This window comes from Sebastes umbrosus, chromosome 3 (genome assembly GCF_015220745.1).
Source record: "Sebastes umbrosus isolate fSebUmb1 chromosome 3, fSebUmb1.pri, whole genome shotgun sequence".
In the NCBI taxonomy this organism is placed as follows: Eukaryota; Metazoa; Chordata; class Actinopteri; order Perciformes; family Sebastidae; genus Sebastes; species Sebastes umbrosus.
The window spans coordinates 13172379-13194088 of record NC_051271.1 but is presented as its reverse complement, the minus strand read 5'-3'; the positions used below and the strand labels follow the sequence as shown (position 1 = coordinate 13194088).

General features: G+C 40.3%; 2 protein-coding genes across 4 annotated transcripts in view; one reads left to right on the top strand and one right to left on the bottom strand.

The window, feature by feature from the left end:
* cabp4 (calcium binding protein 4) overlaps positions 1-7342 on the bottom strand; it is a 44925-nt gene extending 37583 nt beyond the window's left edge. Inside the window, exons 1-4 of the mRNA XM_037764084.1 lie at positions 7269-7342; positions 2666-2722; positions 2093-2194; positions 1594-1726 (exon numbers count right to left, since the gene is read on the bottom strand). Of these exons, the coding sequence (XP_037620012.1) occupies positions 1594-1726; positions 2093-2194; positions 2666-2721 (291 nt within the window). The 5' untranslated portion in view covers position 2722; positions 7269-7342. The remainder of the gene's footprint in view (positions 1-1593; positions 1727-2092; positions 2195-2665; positions 2723-7268) is intronic.
* The window catches only part of doc2d (double C2-like domains, delta), a 78744-nt gene that overhangs the window by 11472 nt on the left and 45562 nt on the right, over positions 1-21710 (top strand). The window lies entirely within an intron of this gene.

The following is a 21710-nucleotide window of genomic DNA, read 5'->3' as shown; positions in this document are numbered from 1 at the left end:
ATCTCTCTAACACCCTCATGGAGGATCAAATGTTCTTTTCACAATAACGTAGTATATTGTAGGTTATTTTTTATTTAATTTCAGCAGTTTTTATTATGCCTCCGCGCTGGCAACAGGCATGGCCGGATGGCATTATGTTTTCGGGTTGTCCGCCCATCCGTCCGTCCATCCGTCCGGTTTAGAACTTTTAGATTAGATTTTGGTGGTCGAAGGTCAAGGTCACTGACCTCACAAAACACGTTTATATGCCTCCATGCCAGTGACAGCCGTGGCTGGAGGCATTATGTTTTTGGGTTTCCCGTCCGTCCAGTCCATTCTTGTGAATGCAATATCTCAGGAACGCCTGGAGGAAATTACTTCAAATTTGGCACAAAAGCCCACTTGGACTCAAGGATGAACTGATTCGATTTTGGTGGTCCAAAATCAAATCAAATTTCGTCCGTCCCTTTCCTGTAAATGCAATATTTCAGGAACGCTTTGAGGGAATTTCTTCAAATTTGGCACAAATTTGGACTCAAGGATGAACTGATTAGATTTTGGTTGTCAAAGGACACTGTGACCTCGCAAAACATGTTTTTGGCCATAACTCAAGAATTCATATTCTAATTATGACAATTTCACACAAATGTCTAACAGAATAAAATGATGAAGTGATGACATTTTGGACAGACATGGATGTAAACTGCAACTTCACTGGTTGGTGCGGGGACACAACCACAAGGTGGTAATTCTAGTTTGGGCAGTTTCTGTTATCGGCTGTTGGTTTGGTCTAAATTAATGGACAGTCAATCACATAACTGGCTCTGCCCTGTTTGTCTTGATTGACAGAGATGTTGTTATGAAAAGTAGTACTATGAAATCAAATAGTAGGTTAAATGGGAAAACTGGCATTGTGAAATAAAAAAAACTGGGAATGAAATAAAAAATATTGGAATATTTCACAATTTCATGGTAATATTCTATATTTTAGTATATTTTATTGTAGTTAAGGACAGTCTCTCAGGAACAGGTAGATGTGTCAGGAAACAGTTTACATGATGTTGACATGTATTAATCACATGCTGCAATCCATTGCACGTCGGAAGTCGATAATCCAGACTCGGTATTCCTGACGTCCAATCTAAATGTGTCCCAGTGCATCTGTTTGGGGGAACATGGACATGAACTGGTCTTTGTATGGCAAGTTTCTGAGCCTCAAAAGCATCTACAGAGGACCTAAATCTAAATCAGTTTTATAAAGCACAAATCATGGAAATGGAAATGGCAATGTTGCTGTGAGGTCAGTTGTGTTTATGTCGGTGAAATCGGGCTGGATAAATCTTGCCAGAGTTTCCGACTTGACTGTTCCATTGTACTTTTCCCCGAGTACATTGGATTACAGCAATCAAGCAGTAGTAATCAGCTGGCACACATGCTATTTCTTAGATCCTGTTTCCTGACACATGTACCTGCTCCTGTGGTGCTTTTGATAAAACCGGAAGCTTGGAACTGCAACTCTGTCCTTTTTTGGAGTAACCTGACTAGCAACCAACAAGTGTGTCAAGGCTATGACAACAGGAGGTATGGGACTATGAGTGGAAATGTTGAACTGACCTGTCCAAAGAGTTTGTTGAGGAAGGAAATGTAGGCAGCGGCCACCGCTGAGCTGTTGCTGAGGCTCCTCTTACTGTTCCGACCTGCGTCCTCCTCCACAGAGCCCTTCTCCTGGGCCGACGGTGACTTTGAGCTGTGAAGTGTGCATTTGTGAGCCGAAGTGTTGAGAGCTATCATCATCAAAGCCAGGCATATAATTTCCCCTCCTGACTTACTTTAACAAATACATTTAAGTGCCTTTTTGTGAGATTTATTCCATATAGCCTCCCTTGAAGTAATTGCTCAGCTTGAGCGAAACAATTGAAAAACGTAAGCAGTCCAATTACCTGACATTAGCAGCTACATCAGTCACTCAAAAAGGAAGGGAGGAAGTGTTTCTCAGTAGGACAAGTTTGACATTCTGAAGGCTTGTTTTGCAGCTGACGTAACCATAAAATCTACACCACCCACTCCTTCTAGTGCTAATCAATGTTGATTAGAAACAGAGAATGATAATAACCAGAATTTCTTGGAGAGGCTGAGCTGAAGAGCCTTTTTTTTGAATCTCGTCGAAACGGGCGATCTGCCAGCGGCTGCAGGCCTCCCCCCTCGTGGAGACGCGCTATAGGAGAGAAAGAAGCCGTAATCAATTAAAAGTGTCTCTTAATTAATATGAATACTTTTAAAAGGATTTCTTATCACCAGCAGTAAAAATCAATCGTGAACTCTGTGGCTTGTCTTATGGATGGACCCTCCTGGAGAGGAAGTTAAGATGGATTCAGGCTGCTGATAGACAGCAGCAGCAATGGGAGACAATTGTTTGAATTTCTGGAAGTTTCACGGACTGTATTACCCAGAAAGTCTTTTCCAAAGCAGGCTAAACCATCAGTACGAGAACTGAATGTGGGGATAAGTCTCCTGTTTATGTTGGAGCCCCAAATTGTGATTTAGACTGATGTATTGTTCAAGTACAGGATTAAAGCTCACAACCTCACCTCTTGACGTAGCTTTTAATTAGATTGTTACTTTGACTTTATAAATGTATTCATTCCCTATTAATTTCCTCCAACACGTTCAGCTAGATCTCACTGACCTGGCAGCAGAGGACGGTCGACTTTCTGGTCCTCCCTTTGCACTTTTCAAAGACATCCTGGATGGGAAAGAAAAGATAAGTGTGGAAAGGGATGTGAGTGTGGTGAAACAACTAGAAATCTCCCAATGAATCAATGATAAGATTCCAAAAGGCTATATATGCATTTTTGATGGAAAAAACACCCCCTGATGTTCAACATTATTAAAGCTGCATTAATAACCTCATAAAGTTATTATACAGTAGCAAATATGTTAGCATATGTTTTCCTATTTACACATCCATCAGACAACATCATTAACATTCATTTGCAGTTGTGTTTCTGGCAACCTGATGAATTATTGCTAATATTTATCAATTCTCGAGTGGAAAAAAATGGTTAAATTTACTGTAGCACCAAATCTGTGTAACAAATCATATCAACCCAAAAATTTGCCGCAACAACTTATGAGACATAATAGAGCATGGGAATGGACATCATATATATATTGCCATTATAATGTTCTAAATCCTTATACACTTTTACAATTAATTTTAAATATTGAATACATTTAATTAATTAATGTTTATTTTTTATTCATGACTAGAACAACTGAGCAGCATCTCAAATTAATCTTCCGGTTCCCAGCTTTCAGATGATATACATCACTTCTATGTGACATTTACTGCTGACCTGCTAACTCCCCCTAAAAAAGACTAAAACTGGTCTATTGTGGGAGAGGGTTAAACTACGATGTAGGAACGAGGGATGAATCACTTAAATTCAGAGATTAATTTAGACAAGAGGACACACACCCAAGCAATAAAATTAAAACCATACGCAAAGTGTAAGAGTGGGGGAAGCTCAAGACGATTGGCTCAAAGGTGCGCAGAGGGATAATGGAATGGAAAAATGGAAAGACGGGCGGATGAGATGGAGGAAGATGAAGAAAAGGGAATGAATAACAATCATGCGTAGGAGGCGGAGAGGAAGAGGAGGAGAGACTTATGGCCGTCTGTTTGAGAGGCAGATTAATGTTCTGTCTTGGATCTCTGGGGTTCTGGCTATCAACTCCTGATGATGAACGGCCGTACTCGGCATCGATGTGCTATAAACATAACGCCTCACTCCGCCATCTTGCATGCCGCCAAGACAGATACCCAAGATCTGCTCCAGAGGCTGCTACTTACCACGAGGGCCGTAATGAAAAGAGACACGAAGAACAGCCAGTCCTCTAAATTACGCTCCACTGTTTAATGCGGCTCCGTCAAAACGAGCCGCATTGCCAACTCCCACTGGGTCGGACAAAACGTGCCATGACTGAGTAGTGATTGCCTGTCTGTAACGCTTTCACGCAATCAGTGTGCATGTGATACGCGCTGATTGCAACACGCTTAGAGCATGTTAAGCTGTAAGGGTGGAGAAGGGAGGAATTTTCATGTCACACATGATTACGGTCGTGGATTTCTTTGAGAAGTGGACAGTATTTATAGTATTTTATGTACTATGTAACTTTATATTCATAGTATAGCAATGGTTTATTTATGTAAATATATACATGCAGCAGATGATACAGCTTTGCATTCAAGATAAGTTCATAATGTTTATGAAATCTTGCCCACGTATTTGCAAGTACACAAACAAACCCTCTCTCTCACACACACACACACACGCACACACACACACACACACACACACACACATCTGTCTCTGTCTATTCGCACTGCACATGTGGGTAAAGCGAGATATGTGGACTTTCTATAGCGGTGGTCTCACTATATTTGCCTGAAGAATTTTCTCTCATCTTCAGTGAGCACAACTCCCATCAGGGTAAACAAACACTCCCTCACACACACAGACTGTACACATGCGCGTTTCACTACACAAGCCATTGAGCAGCACCGCATGTGTGTCTGCAGCTCTCCTCCCTAAGTGGCCAATTGCTGTCAATCACCGAGCCGACACAAGCAATTTTAGATCCTAATCACGCTAATTGAAGTAATGAAATGGAGGGCCAGGTGGACCGGGCTAAAACAAACACAACTAACGCAGCTGATGATGGAGAGCCGGGCTGCCCTCGAGAGCTGCGACGTTCTTGGTGGAGTTGAATGGGCCCGGCTGGAGCGTTAAGGGGTTACACTAAATGGATATTCTAAATATATTTCACAAGAGCCACTAGAGTGAAGGGCGCCGAGATGCATTGTATGTCATGCAAACAAGAGCCACATACAATACACACACAGAGGCACAAAACAGGCAGAAATAGAAAGCACTCAGAGAGGTCATTACTCCACCGAGGCGGCACGGTATTTTTAATTTTGATAAGAGAAAATATTATTCTGGACGTGACAGAAAATACACACAGCGATACATATCAGGCTGATTGGATGATAGTGGTAATGCTTTTTGGAGGATACCTAAATCTTGTTTGGGAATATTAGGGCTTTGTGCAAGGATGAATTGTGTAAAATGTCAAGTGAGTCATTATCACACTCATTGTCTGTTATGGACGATCATATTGATCACGTTCCTGTAGCGTCACATTGAGTATGAATATTATCTAATTTTGCTGGATCGCTCAGAGAGAATTTTAAGTCCTTCAAACTAACAGACAAAATGCTTTTTTGCTTTCAAAAGACACATGGACGTTTTCTTTATATTTAAGGTGTGGTTAGGTTTTGGCACAAAAATGGAGAAAGAGCCATAATTCACAGCCACTAGAGGTCCACGTCAGGAAAACAGAAACATAGGTCTTGTTACATGTAAAGGCTCAGACACACTAAACAGACATCAGAGAACTAGTCGACAAAGGCTAACCATTACGTCTCCTCACATCACCTGTGTCTTGGCCAAAAAGTTGCACTCGAACACACCGCAAAGACTAGGCTGACAGACGCTCACCAACGGACCGAAATTGGCCAACGGCCGACCGTAAGCTTGGCGGGTCAGGACCTTTAGACATTTTGAAGAAACTACAAATGCTGTTGTTTTTCTCATGAGGACAGTGTCTAAGATTTGGCAACCAGTTATTGGAAAAAATATGTGGTATATCAAAAACAAATTAATAACAATAATATGAAACAATGGTTTTTGGTCAGATCCAAATATGTGCCAAATCTGGTGTAGCCTGGAGGACGTTTGTAGAAGGAGAGGTCAAAAAGGTGTTTCTCAAAAAAATGCAGATGGTGGACAATCTGTGCAGGCTTAAATGGGTCTGACTTGATCGATTTGTCTCATCAACGTCTGAGAGATCAGGAGTTAATAGGAAAGTGTATTAGGGCTGGGCGATAATAATATGATAATTTATCGTCTATCAATGGAATCGTTCAGATTAAATTATATATCGAGATATCGTGATATGCAATTACGTCGTCTAAATTGATAATAACTACATACGAACTCAAATTTCTCAGAAAATCTGATGTGAAATAATTTGTTTAAAACTGCGATTATAACCAGGGAGAAAGTACGTTTCCCTCAAAATGTATTCTGGCTATACAGTTTAGTTATATGGGAACGTCATTTAGTGGGAGACAGGGTTGCCCCTCTGGAATCACAAAACACTTTATACAACAGCGCTACTCCCCAACACCTGTAAATAGACTTTGATGTGTAAAATTGGTTTATTCATGTTTTCCCACATATCTGTTGACAGAATATTGTCAAAATGGAATCACTTGTTCTTTGGAACACAACATAAATTTACACAAAATTGTTTTCGAGACAGGACGACACAAAAATGAACCTCCCTGGTAGACGTGAAAAAAAAAATACAAAATACAAAGTCACAGATAGAAAAAAATGGACAGCTCCACTCAGATTGGCTGCTAGTTAAGGTGAGGGAGGCTTCACCCCTCTTTATACTCCCCCTATATTTTCCTCTTTGTTTTCGTATTATCTTTCTATTCGCCTGCTGTCCAGTCAGAAGACAATCAATCCCAGAGGACCAGACCAGCCTGTGTCTGATCCATAAACAACCGATAGTAATGCAATCGGGTCTGGCACTCCATCTTATCTTCACCTATCTTAACACCTCTCCACCACTTCCTCCACCTCCCCCCAAACCCGCACTGATTTCATGTCACGGCTCTGAAATGAGACTGTCGCCTTCAGTATTGGCGCAGATAGGAGGGAACAGAGGGCGAGAATTCGATATTTTACACATCCTTTCCTGTCTCTTCATTTGGGACAATCTCCTTATTATATCTTGGTACTGCTTTGTATAATTCTCGTGTAATTACCACCTCTTCCTGCTTGTGTTTTTTGGAGGCCGGCCTGATAATCACATGGTGGAGTTGGTTTAGAGACGTCTGTTGATGCGATTACATTGTAAGAAACAGGGGCACAAATATTGAACCAAAACAAATGCAAACAGTGGGTTGGCCATCTGTCGCCTTTTGTGCAGCAAAATATACTCCAGATCCAGATAATGAAATATTATAAAGCAGAGAACAGACGCCTGTCAGTCTCATAGGAGATTTAGTGGCTGCCTCTGTATGAAACTCGCTCACTAGAAGTCAACCGTAGCTCCAGTTGTTTTGAATTATTAAACAGTGCAGAGTAAAACAAGCTGATACTTCACTACAAATCATTAGCACAGAAAAATACAGTTTTGTACAAGCTTACCTTCTGTTGTCTGAGTCTGTCTTGGTTGAGAGATGTGAATGAGGTGTATCTCTATCGCACGCAGCCGTACCTAACCTGAGGATTATACAATGAGAGGTGATTATCCAGCTAAATATGTCTGGATTAGAGATGTAACTGGCTGCTGTAGCTGTCCCCAAGAACAAAGAGGGCAATGATATTGTCTTACTGCAGATATGTCGGAGTGGAAGATTCTATGAATCTTGGTGAATTTATATTTAATTTCAATCTATTTTGGTTTGAATGAGATTAGATTCAAGATGCAAAATCATTAAATCTCTTCAACACCGATCGAACAATCTGTGGGTCCATCATTACAGATGCTTGTTTCACAGATAAGCACTGTCAAACGCGTGTTGTTACAAATAACTAAACATTCAGTCTTGGAACAGCTCATCAGTATGTTGTGTTGTTCACAGGTGACAAACAGGACAGAAATGAGGGCAGCCAGGCAGGTGTCCCCTCATAAATAACATCAGTATGACTCAGATTCAGTATGAATCAGAATCCGGTTTATTGCCAAGTAGGTTTTATGTTTGCTTTGGTGCATTGGTGCAAAACATAAATATAGTAAGATAAACATAGTAAGAGAAAATTGAATTAAAAATAAAAGTAAATACAAAAATCAAGAAAAATGAATATAGAATAGAAAAAAATTACAATAAAAATATGAAAAATACTAATATAAAAAATATGTACAATAAAATGAAAGATGTATAGAAGAAAATTACAATGAAAATATTTTAAAAGCATTTACAATATATCTGAATTAAAATAAAAGAGCTATGCAGTTTTTAGTTTTGTGCACAAAATGTGCAAAATTGTCCCACTGCATAAATGTAACCCCTGCTGCTGAATTTTTAATTAATTACACAGTTTAACCATCTTAGTGTGAAATAAAGTTTTACTGCTGATCATTATTGGCCAATATTCAGTAAAAATATGCAATCGAGAGATCGGCATTGATGCTTTCTAGTCACCGATCTCTGATAGTGCTACATTGTGAACAACAAATCCGTGTTAAAAACTTGAAATCGGCATGCGGAGAGCTAGTAACGTTGTCAGCACCGGAGCTATCAGCCAACTGTACAGACGTTCCATTGAGTTCCATTATTACAAGGATAATAATAAGCAGGCTGTGAAGATACTGGCATCATATGAAACTAGAAACCCTAATGAATCCATTGGTACCAACCGTGTAGCTTGTCGGTAAGGTGGCTAAATAACGCTGCAAACTTGTGCTAAATTTTGGCGAGGAAAAATTGGCATAGCCATTTTCAAAGGTGGTTCCTTGACCTCTGACTTCAAGATATATGAATGAAAATGGGTTCTATGGGTACCCACGAGTCCCCCCTTTACAGACATGCCCACTTTATGATAATCACATGCAGTTTTGGGCAAGTCATAGTCAAGTCAGCACACTGACACACTGACAGCTGTTGTTGCCTGTTGGGCTGCAGTTTGCCATGTTATGGTTTGAGCATATTTTTTGTGCTAAATGCAGTACCTGTGAGGGTTTCTGGACAATATTTGTCATTGTGTGGTGTAGTTAATGAATTTCCAATAATAAATATATACATACATTTATATAAAGCAGCATATTTGCCCTCTCCCACTAAGAGTATTGAATACTTGACAAATCTCCCTTTAAGGTACATTTTGAACAGATAAAAAATGTGCAATTAATTTGCGATTAATCTCGATTAACTATGGAAAATCATACGATTAATCACTATTAAACATTTTAAGCAATTGACAGCCCTAATTATTGCAAATTTCGCGAGCGTGCAAGAGTATCGCCACCGCTGTTACAACTCCATCCCAGGGGAAACGCTGTGTCTATGCGAGGGGATAAGAGTCCATGTTAGTGGGGGTCCTGGGCATTATTGATGAGGCCAGTTGCAGATGGGAAGAAACTGTTTTTGTTGCCTGATGGACTGCAGCCTCCTGCCAGAGGGGAGTGATTAGAAAATATAAAATATACATATAAAACAATGTGTCACTAGTTGCATTTGACATTCAGAAAATTAATGAAGTGTCGGAGAAAGCAGATGGAGAATATTTACAGTAGTACTGTATAAATGGCAATAAGATAAGAAACAAATCTATTTCACCAACCAAAAAGAAAATATGAGCGGAGAATTCAAGGTTCAAGAGGTTAATTAACTAACAGCTGAAGAAAACGTAGACGTCATTTAAGCCTGAAGTGACAACTTACCGACTCATGGAATGTTAAATGTCATCAGTATAATAACAGTAGATCCACTTTTTGAGGTTTAAGCTAAAGACGGTTTGTAAAGCTGTCTGTCTGTGTGTGTGTGTGCGTGCGTGCGTGCGTGCGTGCGTGCGTGCGTGCGTGCGTGCGTGCGTGCGTGCGTGCGTGCGTGCGTGTGTACCGCCCCTCCTTCCATCAGAGAGCGTTTCCTATGAGGCAGAGTTCCCTGATCGACTGCTGCTTGTTAGTTTAGTCAGGCAAAGGATGTGGAGGGATTTCATGACCCTGAGGCCATTTGCTATTGAACGCCACGCTGTTCATTGACTGCCGACTCGTCCCAAACATGCTTGCTGTTGTTGCTGAACTGACACCATGAGTTTAACCCGTGAACAAGGTCAGCCTTGTCTTTAACTTTGTCTCAGCGTGGATATCTGCTATTTGTTTGATAAAAGTAACATAAATGACTCATCTTCAGTCCCTCTGAGCATCCAAGAGGTGTAATACAAACTCTGTTGTTCCTCTTGTTGGCATTTTGCTTCGTTCTGCAGTGGCCAGTCTCTGAACTTTGTCTCACTTCACTGGACAAACCTGCAGCATGACCCGTGACTCTTGTAAATGTCATTCCTTTCTTTAAAATGTGTAGGAACGCAAAGTCGATACATTTTTTCTGCCTTGTCATTTAAGTGAAAAGAATATGCTGTAAATTTACAGTTGCATGAGTTGTAGATCTCCTGAAGCAACTATACAGTATTTTAAATAGGTAGATGTTAAAAAACTTTGTTATGCTCATGAGAAAACAGGAACTGCAGGTGAGGCATAATCTAATTTTCATGCATTTTCCCCCTGTTTCTCCCTCTTCCCCTGTTCTTTGCCCAGCCAGGCAGTGCTGCAGTGGGAAACTGTTGAGGAACCTATTCCCCTGTGCGATCAGACCCTCGCCACGCTCAAATATGCTTAGCGCGTCCAACCAAAGCCCTTATTTAGCGCTTTGCTTTTTTGAAGAAGTGAGAAACTTATTTCACCCCTTACCTTCACAGAAAAAGACAGTGAAATGCAATAATGTTGTCGTATTTCATGCACTAGTCAGCTCCCAATGGAGTGTAGACCTTTGAATTGTTTACTAAAGTGAAAATCGACTTTTGTATTTGGCTTGGTTTGGATTGGCTGGAAGCAGTGACGCAGTTTTGAGCAGCAGGAAGCCGAATCTTGGAAATGCTGATTATAAGGCCAGATGCTGTGCAGATGCAGCGATAGAAGGGATGATTTTTTGCAAGTTACATTTTGATTGAACCCCACCAGCACCAACCAAAGTGCAGGACTTTGAAACTGGAGACCAGGGTTCGCATCTTGAGTCCTGCGTAAAGGGAAAGATCGTGGTTTCAGTTACATATTAACAAAGTAAACACGTCTTCCTTGTGCTTCAAGTCAATGTTGACTCTTTCTGTATTTAACCGAGACGATGATCTTTCTCAAACCTTAAGCAAGTGCTGTGAGTTGCCTAAATCCATAGATGAGTTATGGCATCAAGTGTTAAAATTCAGGGTGGCTTGGAAAGGCCCGGGGTGAAGGCAACGCTTTACAACACCCCTCGCCCGGACCTCGCTGCTTAGTGCTTTCTGTACCCGCTCTCCCTTGCAGGGAGGAATGGAGCTCCCTGCTATCGGTGCGACTGTTCAACCTGGGCCGACTGTCCTCAGTGCAGCGATGTCGGCAAATCCACCTGCCCTGTCTTGAAACTCGGACCCCGTCTCGTTTACCATGCTTTGGGAGTGACTTTTTTTTGCCGTTTCATCTCAATTAATATCTATACAAACAATGTGTTTATGATTAAATTCTTCACGAGAACAAAGTTCTTCACAGATCTAGCCTCTCCATTTTGCTCTCTAAGTGCACCAGATTGATGCCTTTAATTTAAAAATCTAAGCTACAAACTTTTCTTTCTAAATGCCTGATGTTTCCAAAGTCAATGAGTAATTGTATTAAATAATCGTGATCTCCATATTGACCATACAAATCAAGATTATGATTTTTGGCATGAGAGCAGTCCTGGCTGCTTGACAGATGACTCGGTCCGTTCCTGCAGACAATGTCGGGAGATGCTTTTGAATCATTTTCATTCTGGAATTTATTTCCTCCATGGCAGTAAAAGATGTTATATGAGCCGTCAGAAAGCTCTGCAAGTTAAACTAGGCTAAAGAAACACTTTCAGGGCTGACTAACTCTAAAAGACACACAAATTGACTTGAAGACACTCACTAGCCTAGCAACAATAAGGCTATAAACAATAGATAGATAGATTGACTTTATTGTCGACATCAGTGGAAATGTATCTTTGGCTTCTCCAAATACAGCAAAAACACACATTATACAATAAACAATAGTGCAATGGGCAGGTAGCAAAAGGCTATATGTATACTGTAATGCAACACTCTCATAGGAGGACACTTTTTATATTCAAAAAGAATATCTGATATCCATGAATAAAAGATGACCCACACTTTTCCCAAATGTAGTTTTTACCCCCAAAACATATTGTCGCCAAGCGGCACCACATTTTTTCCAAATGTGCATGCTTACAATCTATAGATACTAAAAGAGAAAATCAGATAGTGTTGATAGTAAATGTTCAATTAGGTATGTGCATGATTAGTAATCTATTAATGTATTACTCATGCCCGTTTCTAGAGTATTTTACTGAAACTTGCCAGACTTGCCAGATATGTTAATTCAACAATGTTCCCTCATAATGTTGATTAAAAAGCTATTTTTGCTTCCTCTAGTACACATTTGCTGTTGCAATTAGAGCGTAATTTCTGGAGACAGGGTTGATATTGATTAATGATAATGGTATAATGATATTTGGGGCCTATGCTTGTTTGTGTGGATTCAGAGAAGAAACTTAAAGGAAACATTGTCAAGTTTATGATGATTCATTTGTGTTTAAACGCACATGCATGTGCAGTTTCAATGTGACCGAGAGACCAAGGATGAGGGGCTATTGGAGGGGTTAATGGTTAATGATGTGTTCACTTATTGGTGACTGATAATGCCATATCAGGATCTAATTGCCTGCACTGTTGGCTCATTAAGCACAGCATGACGTCCTGCCACGGGGCACTGGCTGCACACCTCGCTACAATCACTGCTATTTCTATACGTCCTCATTTTACTCCTTCATCTCCTGCTCTGTGGTTCATTCCCCTGTCATGTACTGCCTTTTACGCTCCTTATATTGTTTGATAGTCGGGGCTATTTCTCATCAAATTATGAAAGGACCTGGGGATATGAAGGTTTCTTCAAGGATTTCATTTCTTGCTGTGAAAAAATACTTATATAAAAACTATGTACAATAAAATGATTGCTGTATAGAAGAAAATTACAATGAAAATATGAAAATACTATAAAAATATTTACAATACCTCTGAATTAAAATTAAAGAGCTGTGCAGGTTTTAGTTTTGTGCAGAAAATGTGCAAAATTGTCCCACTGCTGCTGAATTTTTTATTAATTACACAGTTTAACCATCATAGTGTGAAATAAAGTTTTACTGCTGATCGTTATTGGCCAATATTCAGTAAAAATATGCGATCGAGAGATCGGCATTGATGCTTTCTAGTCACTGATCTCTGATAGTGCTACATTGTGAAAAACAAATCCGTGTTAAAAACTTGAAATCGGCAGTCGGAGAGCTAGTAACGTTGTCAGCACCGGAGCTATCAGCCAACTGTACAGACGTTCCATTGAGTTACATTATTACAAGGATAATAATAAGCAGGCTGTGAAGATACTGGCATCATATGAAACTCAAAAACCTAATGAATCCATTGGTACCAACCGTGTAGCTTGTCGGTAAGGTGGCTAAATAACGCTGCAAACTTGTGCTAAATTTTGAAGAGGAAAAATTGGCATAGCCATTTTCAAAGGGGTGTCTTGACCTCTGACTTCAAGGTATATAAATGAAAATGGGTTCTATGGGTACCCACAAGTCTCCCCTTTACAGACATGCCCACTTTATGATAATCACATGCAGTTTGGGGCAAGTCATAGTCAAGTCAGCACACTGACACACTGACAGCTGTTGTTGCCTGTTGGGCTGCAGTTTGCCATGTTGGGATTTAGACATATTGTTTTATGCTAAATGCAGTACCTGTGAGGGTTTCTGGACAATATTTGTCATTGTTTTGTGTTGTTAATTGATTTCCAATAATAAATATATACATACATTTGCATAAAGCAAGCATATTTGCCCTCTCCCACTAAGAGTATTAAATACTTGACAAATCTCCCTTTAAGGTACATTTTGAACAGATAAAAAACGTGTGCAATTAATTTGCAAAGGACCTGGGGATATGAAGGTTTCTTCATGGATTTCATTTCTTGCTGTGAAAATGGTTTTGACATCCTCATACAATCCACCTTTTTATTCATCCATCCTGCCAACTTCTCCCTGAATATCTGGCATTTTTAATAAAATGTTTAATTCATGCCTTTTTGTGCTTCTATCTATCTATCTATCTATCTATCAGCTGTTTTTAGTATATTTTTTGCATTTTCCCTCTCCTCATGTCTATTTTCTTCTCTTTAACATTTGCATTTCTCTTTCATTTCATCTCTATCTCTGTCTTACTCACTGCAGTCACCTTCACACTCCTGATCTGGAGCAGTTGGCTCGTCTCTCCCCTTCCCTCTCCATCCATTCACCCCTCCATTTCGCACATGCCCACTGCCCTGCCTCTGGGCCACACTTCCCTCCATCCCTCCCTCCACCGCCACCGCCACCTCCAACTCCAACTCCACCTCTCCCCTTCTTTTATTTATGGGAATATGCTGATGGGGCAAACCCAGATAAAGATATAATATTTCTAGTTACACAGGGTGAGAGGCAGAAATTGAAATAGAAAAAGATGTGAGAAGGCGAAAGAGTGAAAGAGCACCAACAATTAATCACAGGGCAGTCATTTGTCCTAAAAAGCAAAGCCATTCATCAAAAGGAACAGAGGCAAAATAGGGAAAGGGTGAACAAGGGAACGAGAGGAGAGAGAGAGAAATATGTATCACAGGATCCATGCAGGATCTAATTGGGTCAGTGGCAAATAATGTGACGGTGTTAGTGCTGAGCTTTGCTTCGGAGTTGTAACAGCAGGCTGGTTGGAGATCAGCGTCCGGAGGGTGGAGATAAAACAAGAAATAAGGCAACCCCGGACATCATGAGCATGTTTTCCAACTCAAAATAACATTGGTAAGTTGTTATATGAAAACATGGAATTGAGACAAATGTTATTTTCTCCAAGTGCACCCAAAAAGAGCAGGAGCCTCCGAAATGAACAAAGAATGAGCACATTTAACCTGAGGGAATATCATTCAGCCACTCTGTGATTTTATTTGACAGGGGTCATTCTTTCTCTTGCATTGCTGGCTGCCTGTCACAAAACATTAGAAAAATGAAAACTTGTTCGGTGACATTGTGTTTGAATTTAGATTTTTTTTTTTTTTTTTACATCTGTTCCTTTTGTGTGCAACCCCTGCTTGTCAGAGTTAAGGATAAATCACAGGTAGGGTTAATGGGATCCATCTGTGTCAGACCAGCCCTCAGAGGGAGGAAGAAAGTGAGAGGAAGACTGATAAAATGAGGGAAGGGTGAAGGTGATGTTGGTGGTAGTAGATGATAGTAGAGAAAGAGAGAGTGAGCTGCTGCCATGCAGGGCTGAAGTCGGGGACGTGGCGCCGGGTGAAAAGAATAATGCACCTTGACAGAACAGCACTCTCTGCCAACACGACCAACGATTTCCCCCGAAGCAGAATGAAGTGGAGCACACGCAGCACCTGTGACACCAACTGCCACCCCGGGGGAACTCCGACAACTAGCCACCTGTTTAAAAATGCACTCGCCAACATCACCCTGCTTATTAAATTCAATCAATTTCCTGTGATTTATGTGCGCTTTGAGTTGAGATGAGTGTCTCTTAACGATTCCTCTTCTGAATTCAAATGCCACTCAAGCAATTTGTCAGACATTCAAGGAAAATTAGCGTCATTCACATCTTGCTCTCATTGAGGAAGATCCTATGGATGCCGCTCATAGAGAAGCGTGTAACTTTTGAAAGGAAGAAACAACACGTTCTTCCTCAAATGAAAAGCTGAACTTGTAAGCAATAAAATGCACCCACGCTTAATTCACCACACCCAGGACTTTTGTTGCTACAGTCTTACTTGTCCCGGTGGCTTATAATGGCTAGCATTAGCTAACTTTAGATAGATATTGCTGTTTAACTGACATCACCTTTATGTCTCTTCTCCACTTTTACACCATATTTTAGCCTGTGACAGGTTTTTGTTTTTGTTACAAACATTGTTACAACATTGAATATTTGCGAAGACCTAGTTTGTATTCCATGAAACCACCAGCCGCCGTCTGACCTCTGTTTTTCCCTAAAGTAGTGTTATTATAGTAAGGATGGCCTCTGAGCGAGGGGAACGGCATTAACACGGTTTTGCACTCGGCGGCTCACGTTACCACAAAGGGAGAAGTGAGCGGATGGGTACTCAGTTGGTCAAATCCTACACACTAACATTCAGGGATGTTTCTGCTTCATGATTTATTTGCTATTTTCACCTCAGCCTGGTGTAAAATCTTTTTTGTAACTCTTTGAATTTCCAGCATTTTCACTCTGGTGGATGAAAACATACTTAGGGACATCTCCTGCACACTCAGTGCTGTGTTCGGCCCACATTATCGAAAGGAGGGGGCACAGCTCAGGCGGCAACCTCCGGTTCTGAAAAGTGGAGCCATTGCGGAAGTGCCTTAACCTGTTAAGTCTTATCCCTCGAAAAAACGTCTAAAATAACATACCCAAAATGAATCAGGAATAGCTCCTCAATCATAACGCTTATATGCAAATATCTGGTCTCCTTTGGAAGGTAAGGAGCTACAGAATATGAATCCATTGAAAGTAAACTAAACTATATTATCATTCCAGAGAAAATGGAGATGCAATAAAGGAAAAATAAAATTTGTATTCTCATCTATTATAAAATCTTAATTTCAAAGGCAATATCACCATCGTACCCAAGATCCAATGGATAATGATGCAACTGAATGTTGAAAGTCAAGTAAACTTGACTAAGATGGCTGCTGTCTTCCCATCAGCCCCGACTTTACTGCAGGACCATTAGTAACTAAAATCTGCCGTTTGAGGCAAAATTAACATGCCTTGTTAAAATTTTTGGCAAGAAGATAGATTTGTGTCAGTGTGACTGTTTGAACTGTGAAATGTGAAGTGTGACTGCTTTGTTTCCCCGTTGATAGTTGGCGCTGTGTGTTTTGAGTCAAGGTGCGTTTAGGTGCATTAGAAAGCTCGGGATGTATAGTTTTCAGCAATACCATGCATATTGTTGTAGACTGACGAGAAAATGATCCTGGATCTTTTGAACACAACTTGCTTCTATAATTACAAAGCTTATAATTCTACGACTTTATTGTTAAATACGTTGTATTAAGACATAGTTTGGACAACATACCATTGGTTTACGGATTCTGAAAGCTGAAGACCTAATGTTTTTAAAACAGTGTATCATGCATATCTTCTATAAATAGATCATCTTCCATCGCAACTTTTTGTAACTATGCCACAGGGTTTGACCCAGTACTGGGCCCCTGCTGGCTTTTAAACTTGCATTCTTTCAAATGGCCATCAGGGGGCGACTCCACTGGTTGCCAAAAGAAGATTGTATAGCAATCTACGAGAAAATGACCCTACTTCTCACTTGATTTATTACCTCAGTAAACATTGTAAACATGAGTTTATGGTCTCAATCGCTAGTTTCAAGTCTTCTTCAATACAGCATGATGTTCATTTAGTTAATTATGGTCCCATTTAGAGTCAAATAGACCATAAAGCAGGGGATACTTTAGGGCGTGGCTGCCTTGTGATTTACATTTCGCTACCACGGCGTTGTCCGGTATAGGAATTGTACGCATTTTTTTTTTTAACCCTTTCACAGTATATTTTCAGTTCATGTGAGTTAAATGTCTATTTCAGCGTTCGGTTGTACTTAGCTCCACCCTCTGGTGTCACTTCTGGTTGCAAAAAAACAAGATGGCGACGGCCAAAATGCCGAACTCGAGGCTTCAAAACCAAAAACCAATGGGTGACGTCACGATGACTACGTACACAGTCTACGGTCCAGCTAGCATTAGCTGTCTGTGTTTCAGAAGTCTAGTTGAGGTGATGGCAAGAGAAAAGGCTGTCATAATTTATAGCAAAGGGGTAGTCACAGAGTAACATAGGGAGTGCTCACATCACTAGATGGGCATCAGCTAACAATGTCAGCTGGTTAAGTTGGAACTGTAGTCTTGTAACAAAACTTGAGCGGTGTCACTACAGGAAAATCACTCAAATTTCTTGTTTTTGGTAAGTAGGCCTACAATTTTGACCAAATATGTTTGCTAGTCAAAGCAAACACCATGGATATAAATATAAATGACTTTTCATTTCAGTCCAACTTCAGCATCCTGGCTCTTACAGCACACACTCAGCACTGCACTTTGTAAAAAGAACCAGAAAAGTAGCTCAGGAATTCAAGATAAGTCTGCAAATACTTTCAAGGGCAAGTGTAGGATAGGGTGAGCCGTTCCTTTGATCTTTATCATCAAATTTATGCAATTTCCCCATCCTGTGTGGTGCCAAATGTTGAAAAATTCAGCATGCGCTAGAGCTACAGTATGTAAATAGAGGTTTATTTAATCTCAGAGCTAATGTCTGGCTGAGAGGCTGGGGAGGCTGTGGTTGTACACTTAATGGAAAACCTGCACTGCTTTGTGCTGTAGTAATGGGAGGAGATTATCTTGCCATGCAGAAGGACTGGATGAATGCTCCTCCACAAATTGACTGTACCCTCTCCCTCCTTCCCTCCAATCTCTCTCTCTCATTCTAGATGTTTATTATTTATATTATACTCATGAGCGGCATGAATGTTTTAATCATACTAACACGGAGGCGGAGAGACGTCTGGCAGCCGGATGGATCATTCTTTTTCTTTTAGACTTTCTGTTATTTCTCATCGAGGTGGGTTTTGAGATTTCTGTTTTGCAAAACATTGCAGTATTACTTTAATACTTAGAATTCACCTGCCTCCATCTGTACTTCTTCATCATCAGACGTCACTCTTCTGGTTTGAATCTCTCACCCTTTTCTTTCTTTGGTTGCTGCTGACTATTATTTACTTTTGTCAGCTCATGGGCAAAGCCACTGTGTTAAATATCCATCTGACAGGCTGCCTAATGTTTACCCCTGGAAAAGATCAATACTGCAGCGCCATTGTCCAGACTTCATCCTTCAAGCACAATTGATTGCGTCTCTTCCTCAGAACCCGGCCTGTACACGCTAAACCAGACAAATCCATGTGGTTTGATGTCGCTGTGAACGGAAAACGGTGTCAATTACAGCCTTGTGCCTGTCGAATGTACTTATTACCTCACTCACTGCATTGTCAATATGTAGTTATGATGTTGTCACCTTTCCATTCACATAATACTGAGTGTGTGTGAGTCACTGTTTGATCACTTTTCAACTTGAAAATTAAATTGCTAAAGGGTTTTGGTTGAAGGAAAGCGTAACTGTACCTGCTAGGAATCGTTATTATTTGAACAAAACAATTGTGTAAATGGAAATTATTCAATATTTTGACATTGGCATCCTTTTCCTTTCCCATGTGCTGTGCTTAATTTTGTCGATATCATTTTGCTTTACCTGCAGTCCCTGCTCTGTCACCAACTAAAGGGGTCAGTTAACCCAAATTACCCAAAACAACTATACACTATAAGCTACTGTATATATTTTTGAGTCGGAAGTAGTCGGAATTAGTTCCAATGAAGACTCTTGAAAGCAAGGTTTAGGTTATCTTGAGTTATTGTTTATAGGTGAACTCATTGCTCAGCCCGTTCGCACGAAAATGTGTATGAATGCCACAATAATGCGCGAGGCATTTAGCATGCAATACGAACGCCTTTTCTGCTTTTGTCATTTGTAAGCCATTTAGTCTGTAGTGATTCCAATGTAAACGCATCTGCATAAAGGCGCTACGCTCAGAGCTAGTGATGTAGAATAAAAAGTGGGAAAGACCGCTTATGGCGTGAGATAGGGGAGTCGGAACGGTCCAACAAACACAGGACTTTTAACCAGGGGACCGGTGTTCGAGACTGTTGTTTTGTTTTGCAAGTCACTATAGAGATGTTTGTGACGTGGTGTCCCTACGTATGTTACGTTGTTTCCGAATGTATTGTACTTAGTTTAAGTACCTATTTTAAGCCCAACCACGATGTTTTTCCTAAATTTAACCAAGTGGTGTTGTTGCCTCAGCCTAACTGTGGATGTAATTTTGTTGCCTTGCTTACAAATGACATGCAAAGAAAATGTGTCCTCATGACACACGGACTGTCTGTGTAATGTCGTGCTATTTATACGCCTTCCTGTGAGACCGGGTTGCATTGCTTTAGCAGGACAAAACAACAACAAACAACAACTAAAAAACAGAAATCTGCATGACTGCTGTAGATACAGGGCCGTAGCAGGCTTTTAGTAATCAACCAAAAGCCTTTAAATTCTTTTTCAGTTATTTAGATTTCCTTTTTTTTGAGGTAGGTGTTCAGAAGGGCTGACCCGAATGCTTTGAAGCATGCGTTGCCATGGTAATTAAGCTCCAAATCAGTATTCAAATGCTTTGTTTGTTTGTTTTATATACATACGTATATATAAGTATGTAATAATAATCCCAAAATAGCTCATGAAATAAGGGAACAATCCCACAACATTATTAATTATTCATATTCAGCATTAATTATTATTAGTTATTCTCAGATGGATACCGCTGTTTGTTGTGTATAGAGGTGCATGTGTGTACAGTAGTGCAGCAGTGGCACTGTCGAGACACTAAACATGGTAATGGTATTCGAGACAGCCCTAGTGTTAAGTTATATTCAAGTTTTATTTGAATGGTTCTTTGAAGAAAACTAGAAATGAACTACCATTAATAACCTCAACTGACTAAACTAAAACTAAAATAACTGTCTCTATTTTCAAATTACATAGTTCTTTTGCCAATTTATTCCCCAACAAAAAGGTCCAAATTCTTTTTAAAAGCCTTCACCACGCTGCCTAAAAAATACTCCCCAAGGGTGCCAAAAACTCTGAATTCCCAGACAGAAATGAGTGTCAGTAATACTGTATGAATCACCCATCATGACCTAAGCGTGTCGAGACTGCAGTTAAGAGCCCTCTTGTAGTGTCTCTTGGGTGCCCAGCCACATGGAGAGCGTCTGAGAGTATTGTTGGTCAGCAGGTCAGCTGTGAGAAGCTCTGCAGCTGTCTGATAACTGCTGCTGTGGGTGGAGTAAGCCCTCACCTATGCACAGTTGCACACATGTGCTTTTTTCGTTTTCACCAAAGGGACAAGCGGCTCCGTAGAAACCAACACCATGAAGAACACACGAGAGGACTCGTTTTCCGACAAGTGTACTTCTGCATTAATTTCAAGCCACTTAAAGCGTGTAGCCCACGTCTAAAGCGCCTATTTATAGATAGATAGATGGTTCGCCATCGGTAGACCGCGCTTTCATTTATTTCATTTCAACTCATTTAGCCCTCATGTTCTTTTTACAAATGAATACAGTGTAATGGTCTGTAAACACAATATTGATGAGGTGATGCTGATAGTAATGAGATGCCCAAAGTAAATCAAAGTGTTTACAAATGGACGAGCTCGTGCATCCACATGTGTTCACTCCAATGCTTCCTCCAGCTGACCATTAATTTAATTGACCAGGCTTGATGTTGTTCATCTGCTGCTTATCAACCATGGAAAATGTACATAGTAATCAGTTAGTGCTCTGATTGTTTTCCAACCAGTAATAAGTCATTGAAATGTTATGTTGTCATATTTTTATATTCTCTGGCACAAGCTGTAATCAAAGGAGCTCCACTGCTGTACGTGACAAAGGAAATGTGGGTTTGGCTCACTTAATCAATTACTTTTTTCATATTTTCGTCCATGTCTAATCTTTTGAACTTTTTTTTTTTTAAACTTTGTTCTCCACTTCTCATAATTTTTAATTAAAATTTTTGAAATTTCTCCCCTTACACCCAGTAACAGCCGTGGCTGGAGGCATTATGTTTTGGGGTTTTCTGTCTGTCCGTCTGTACATCCGTCTGTAC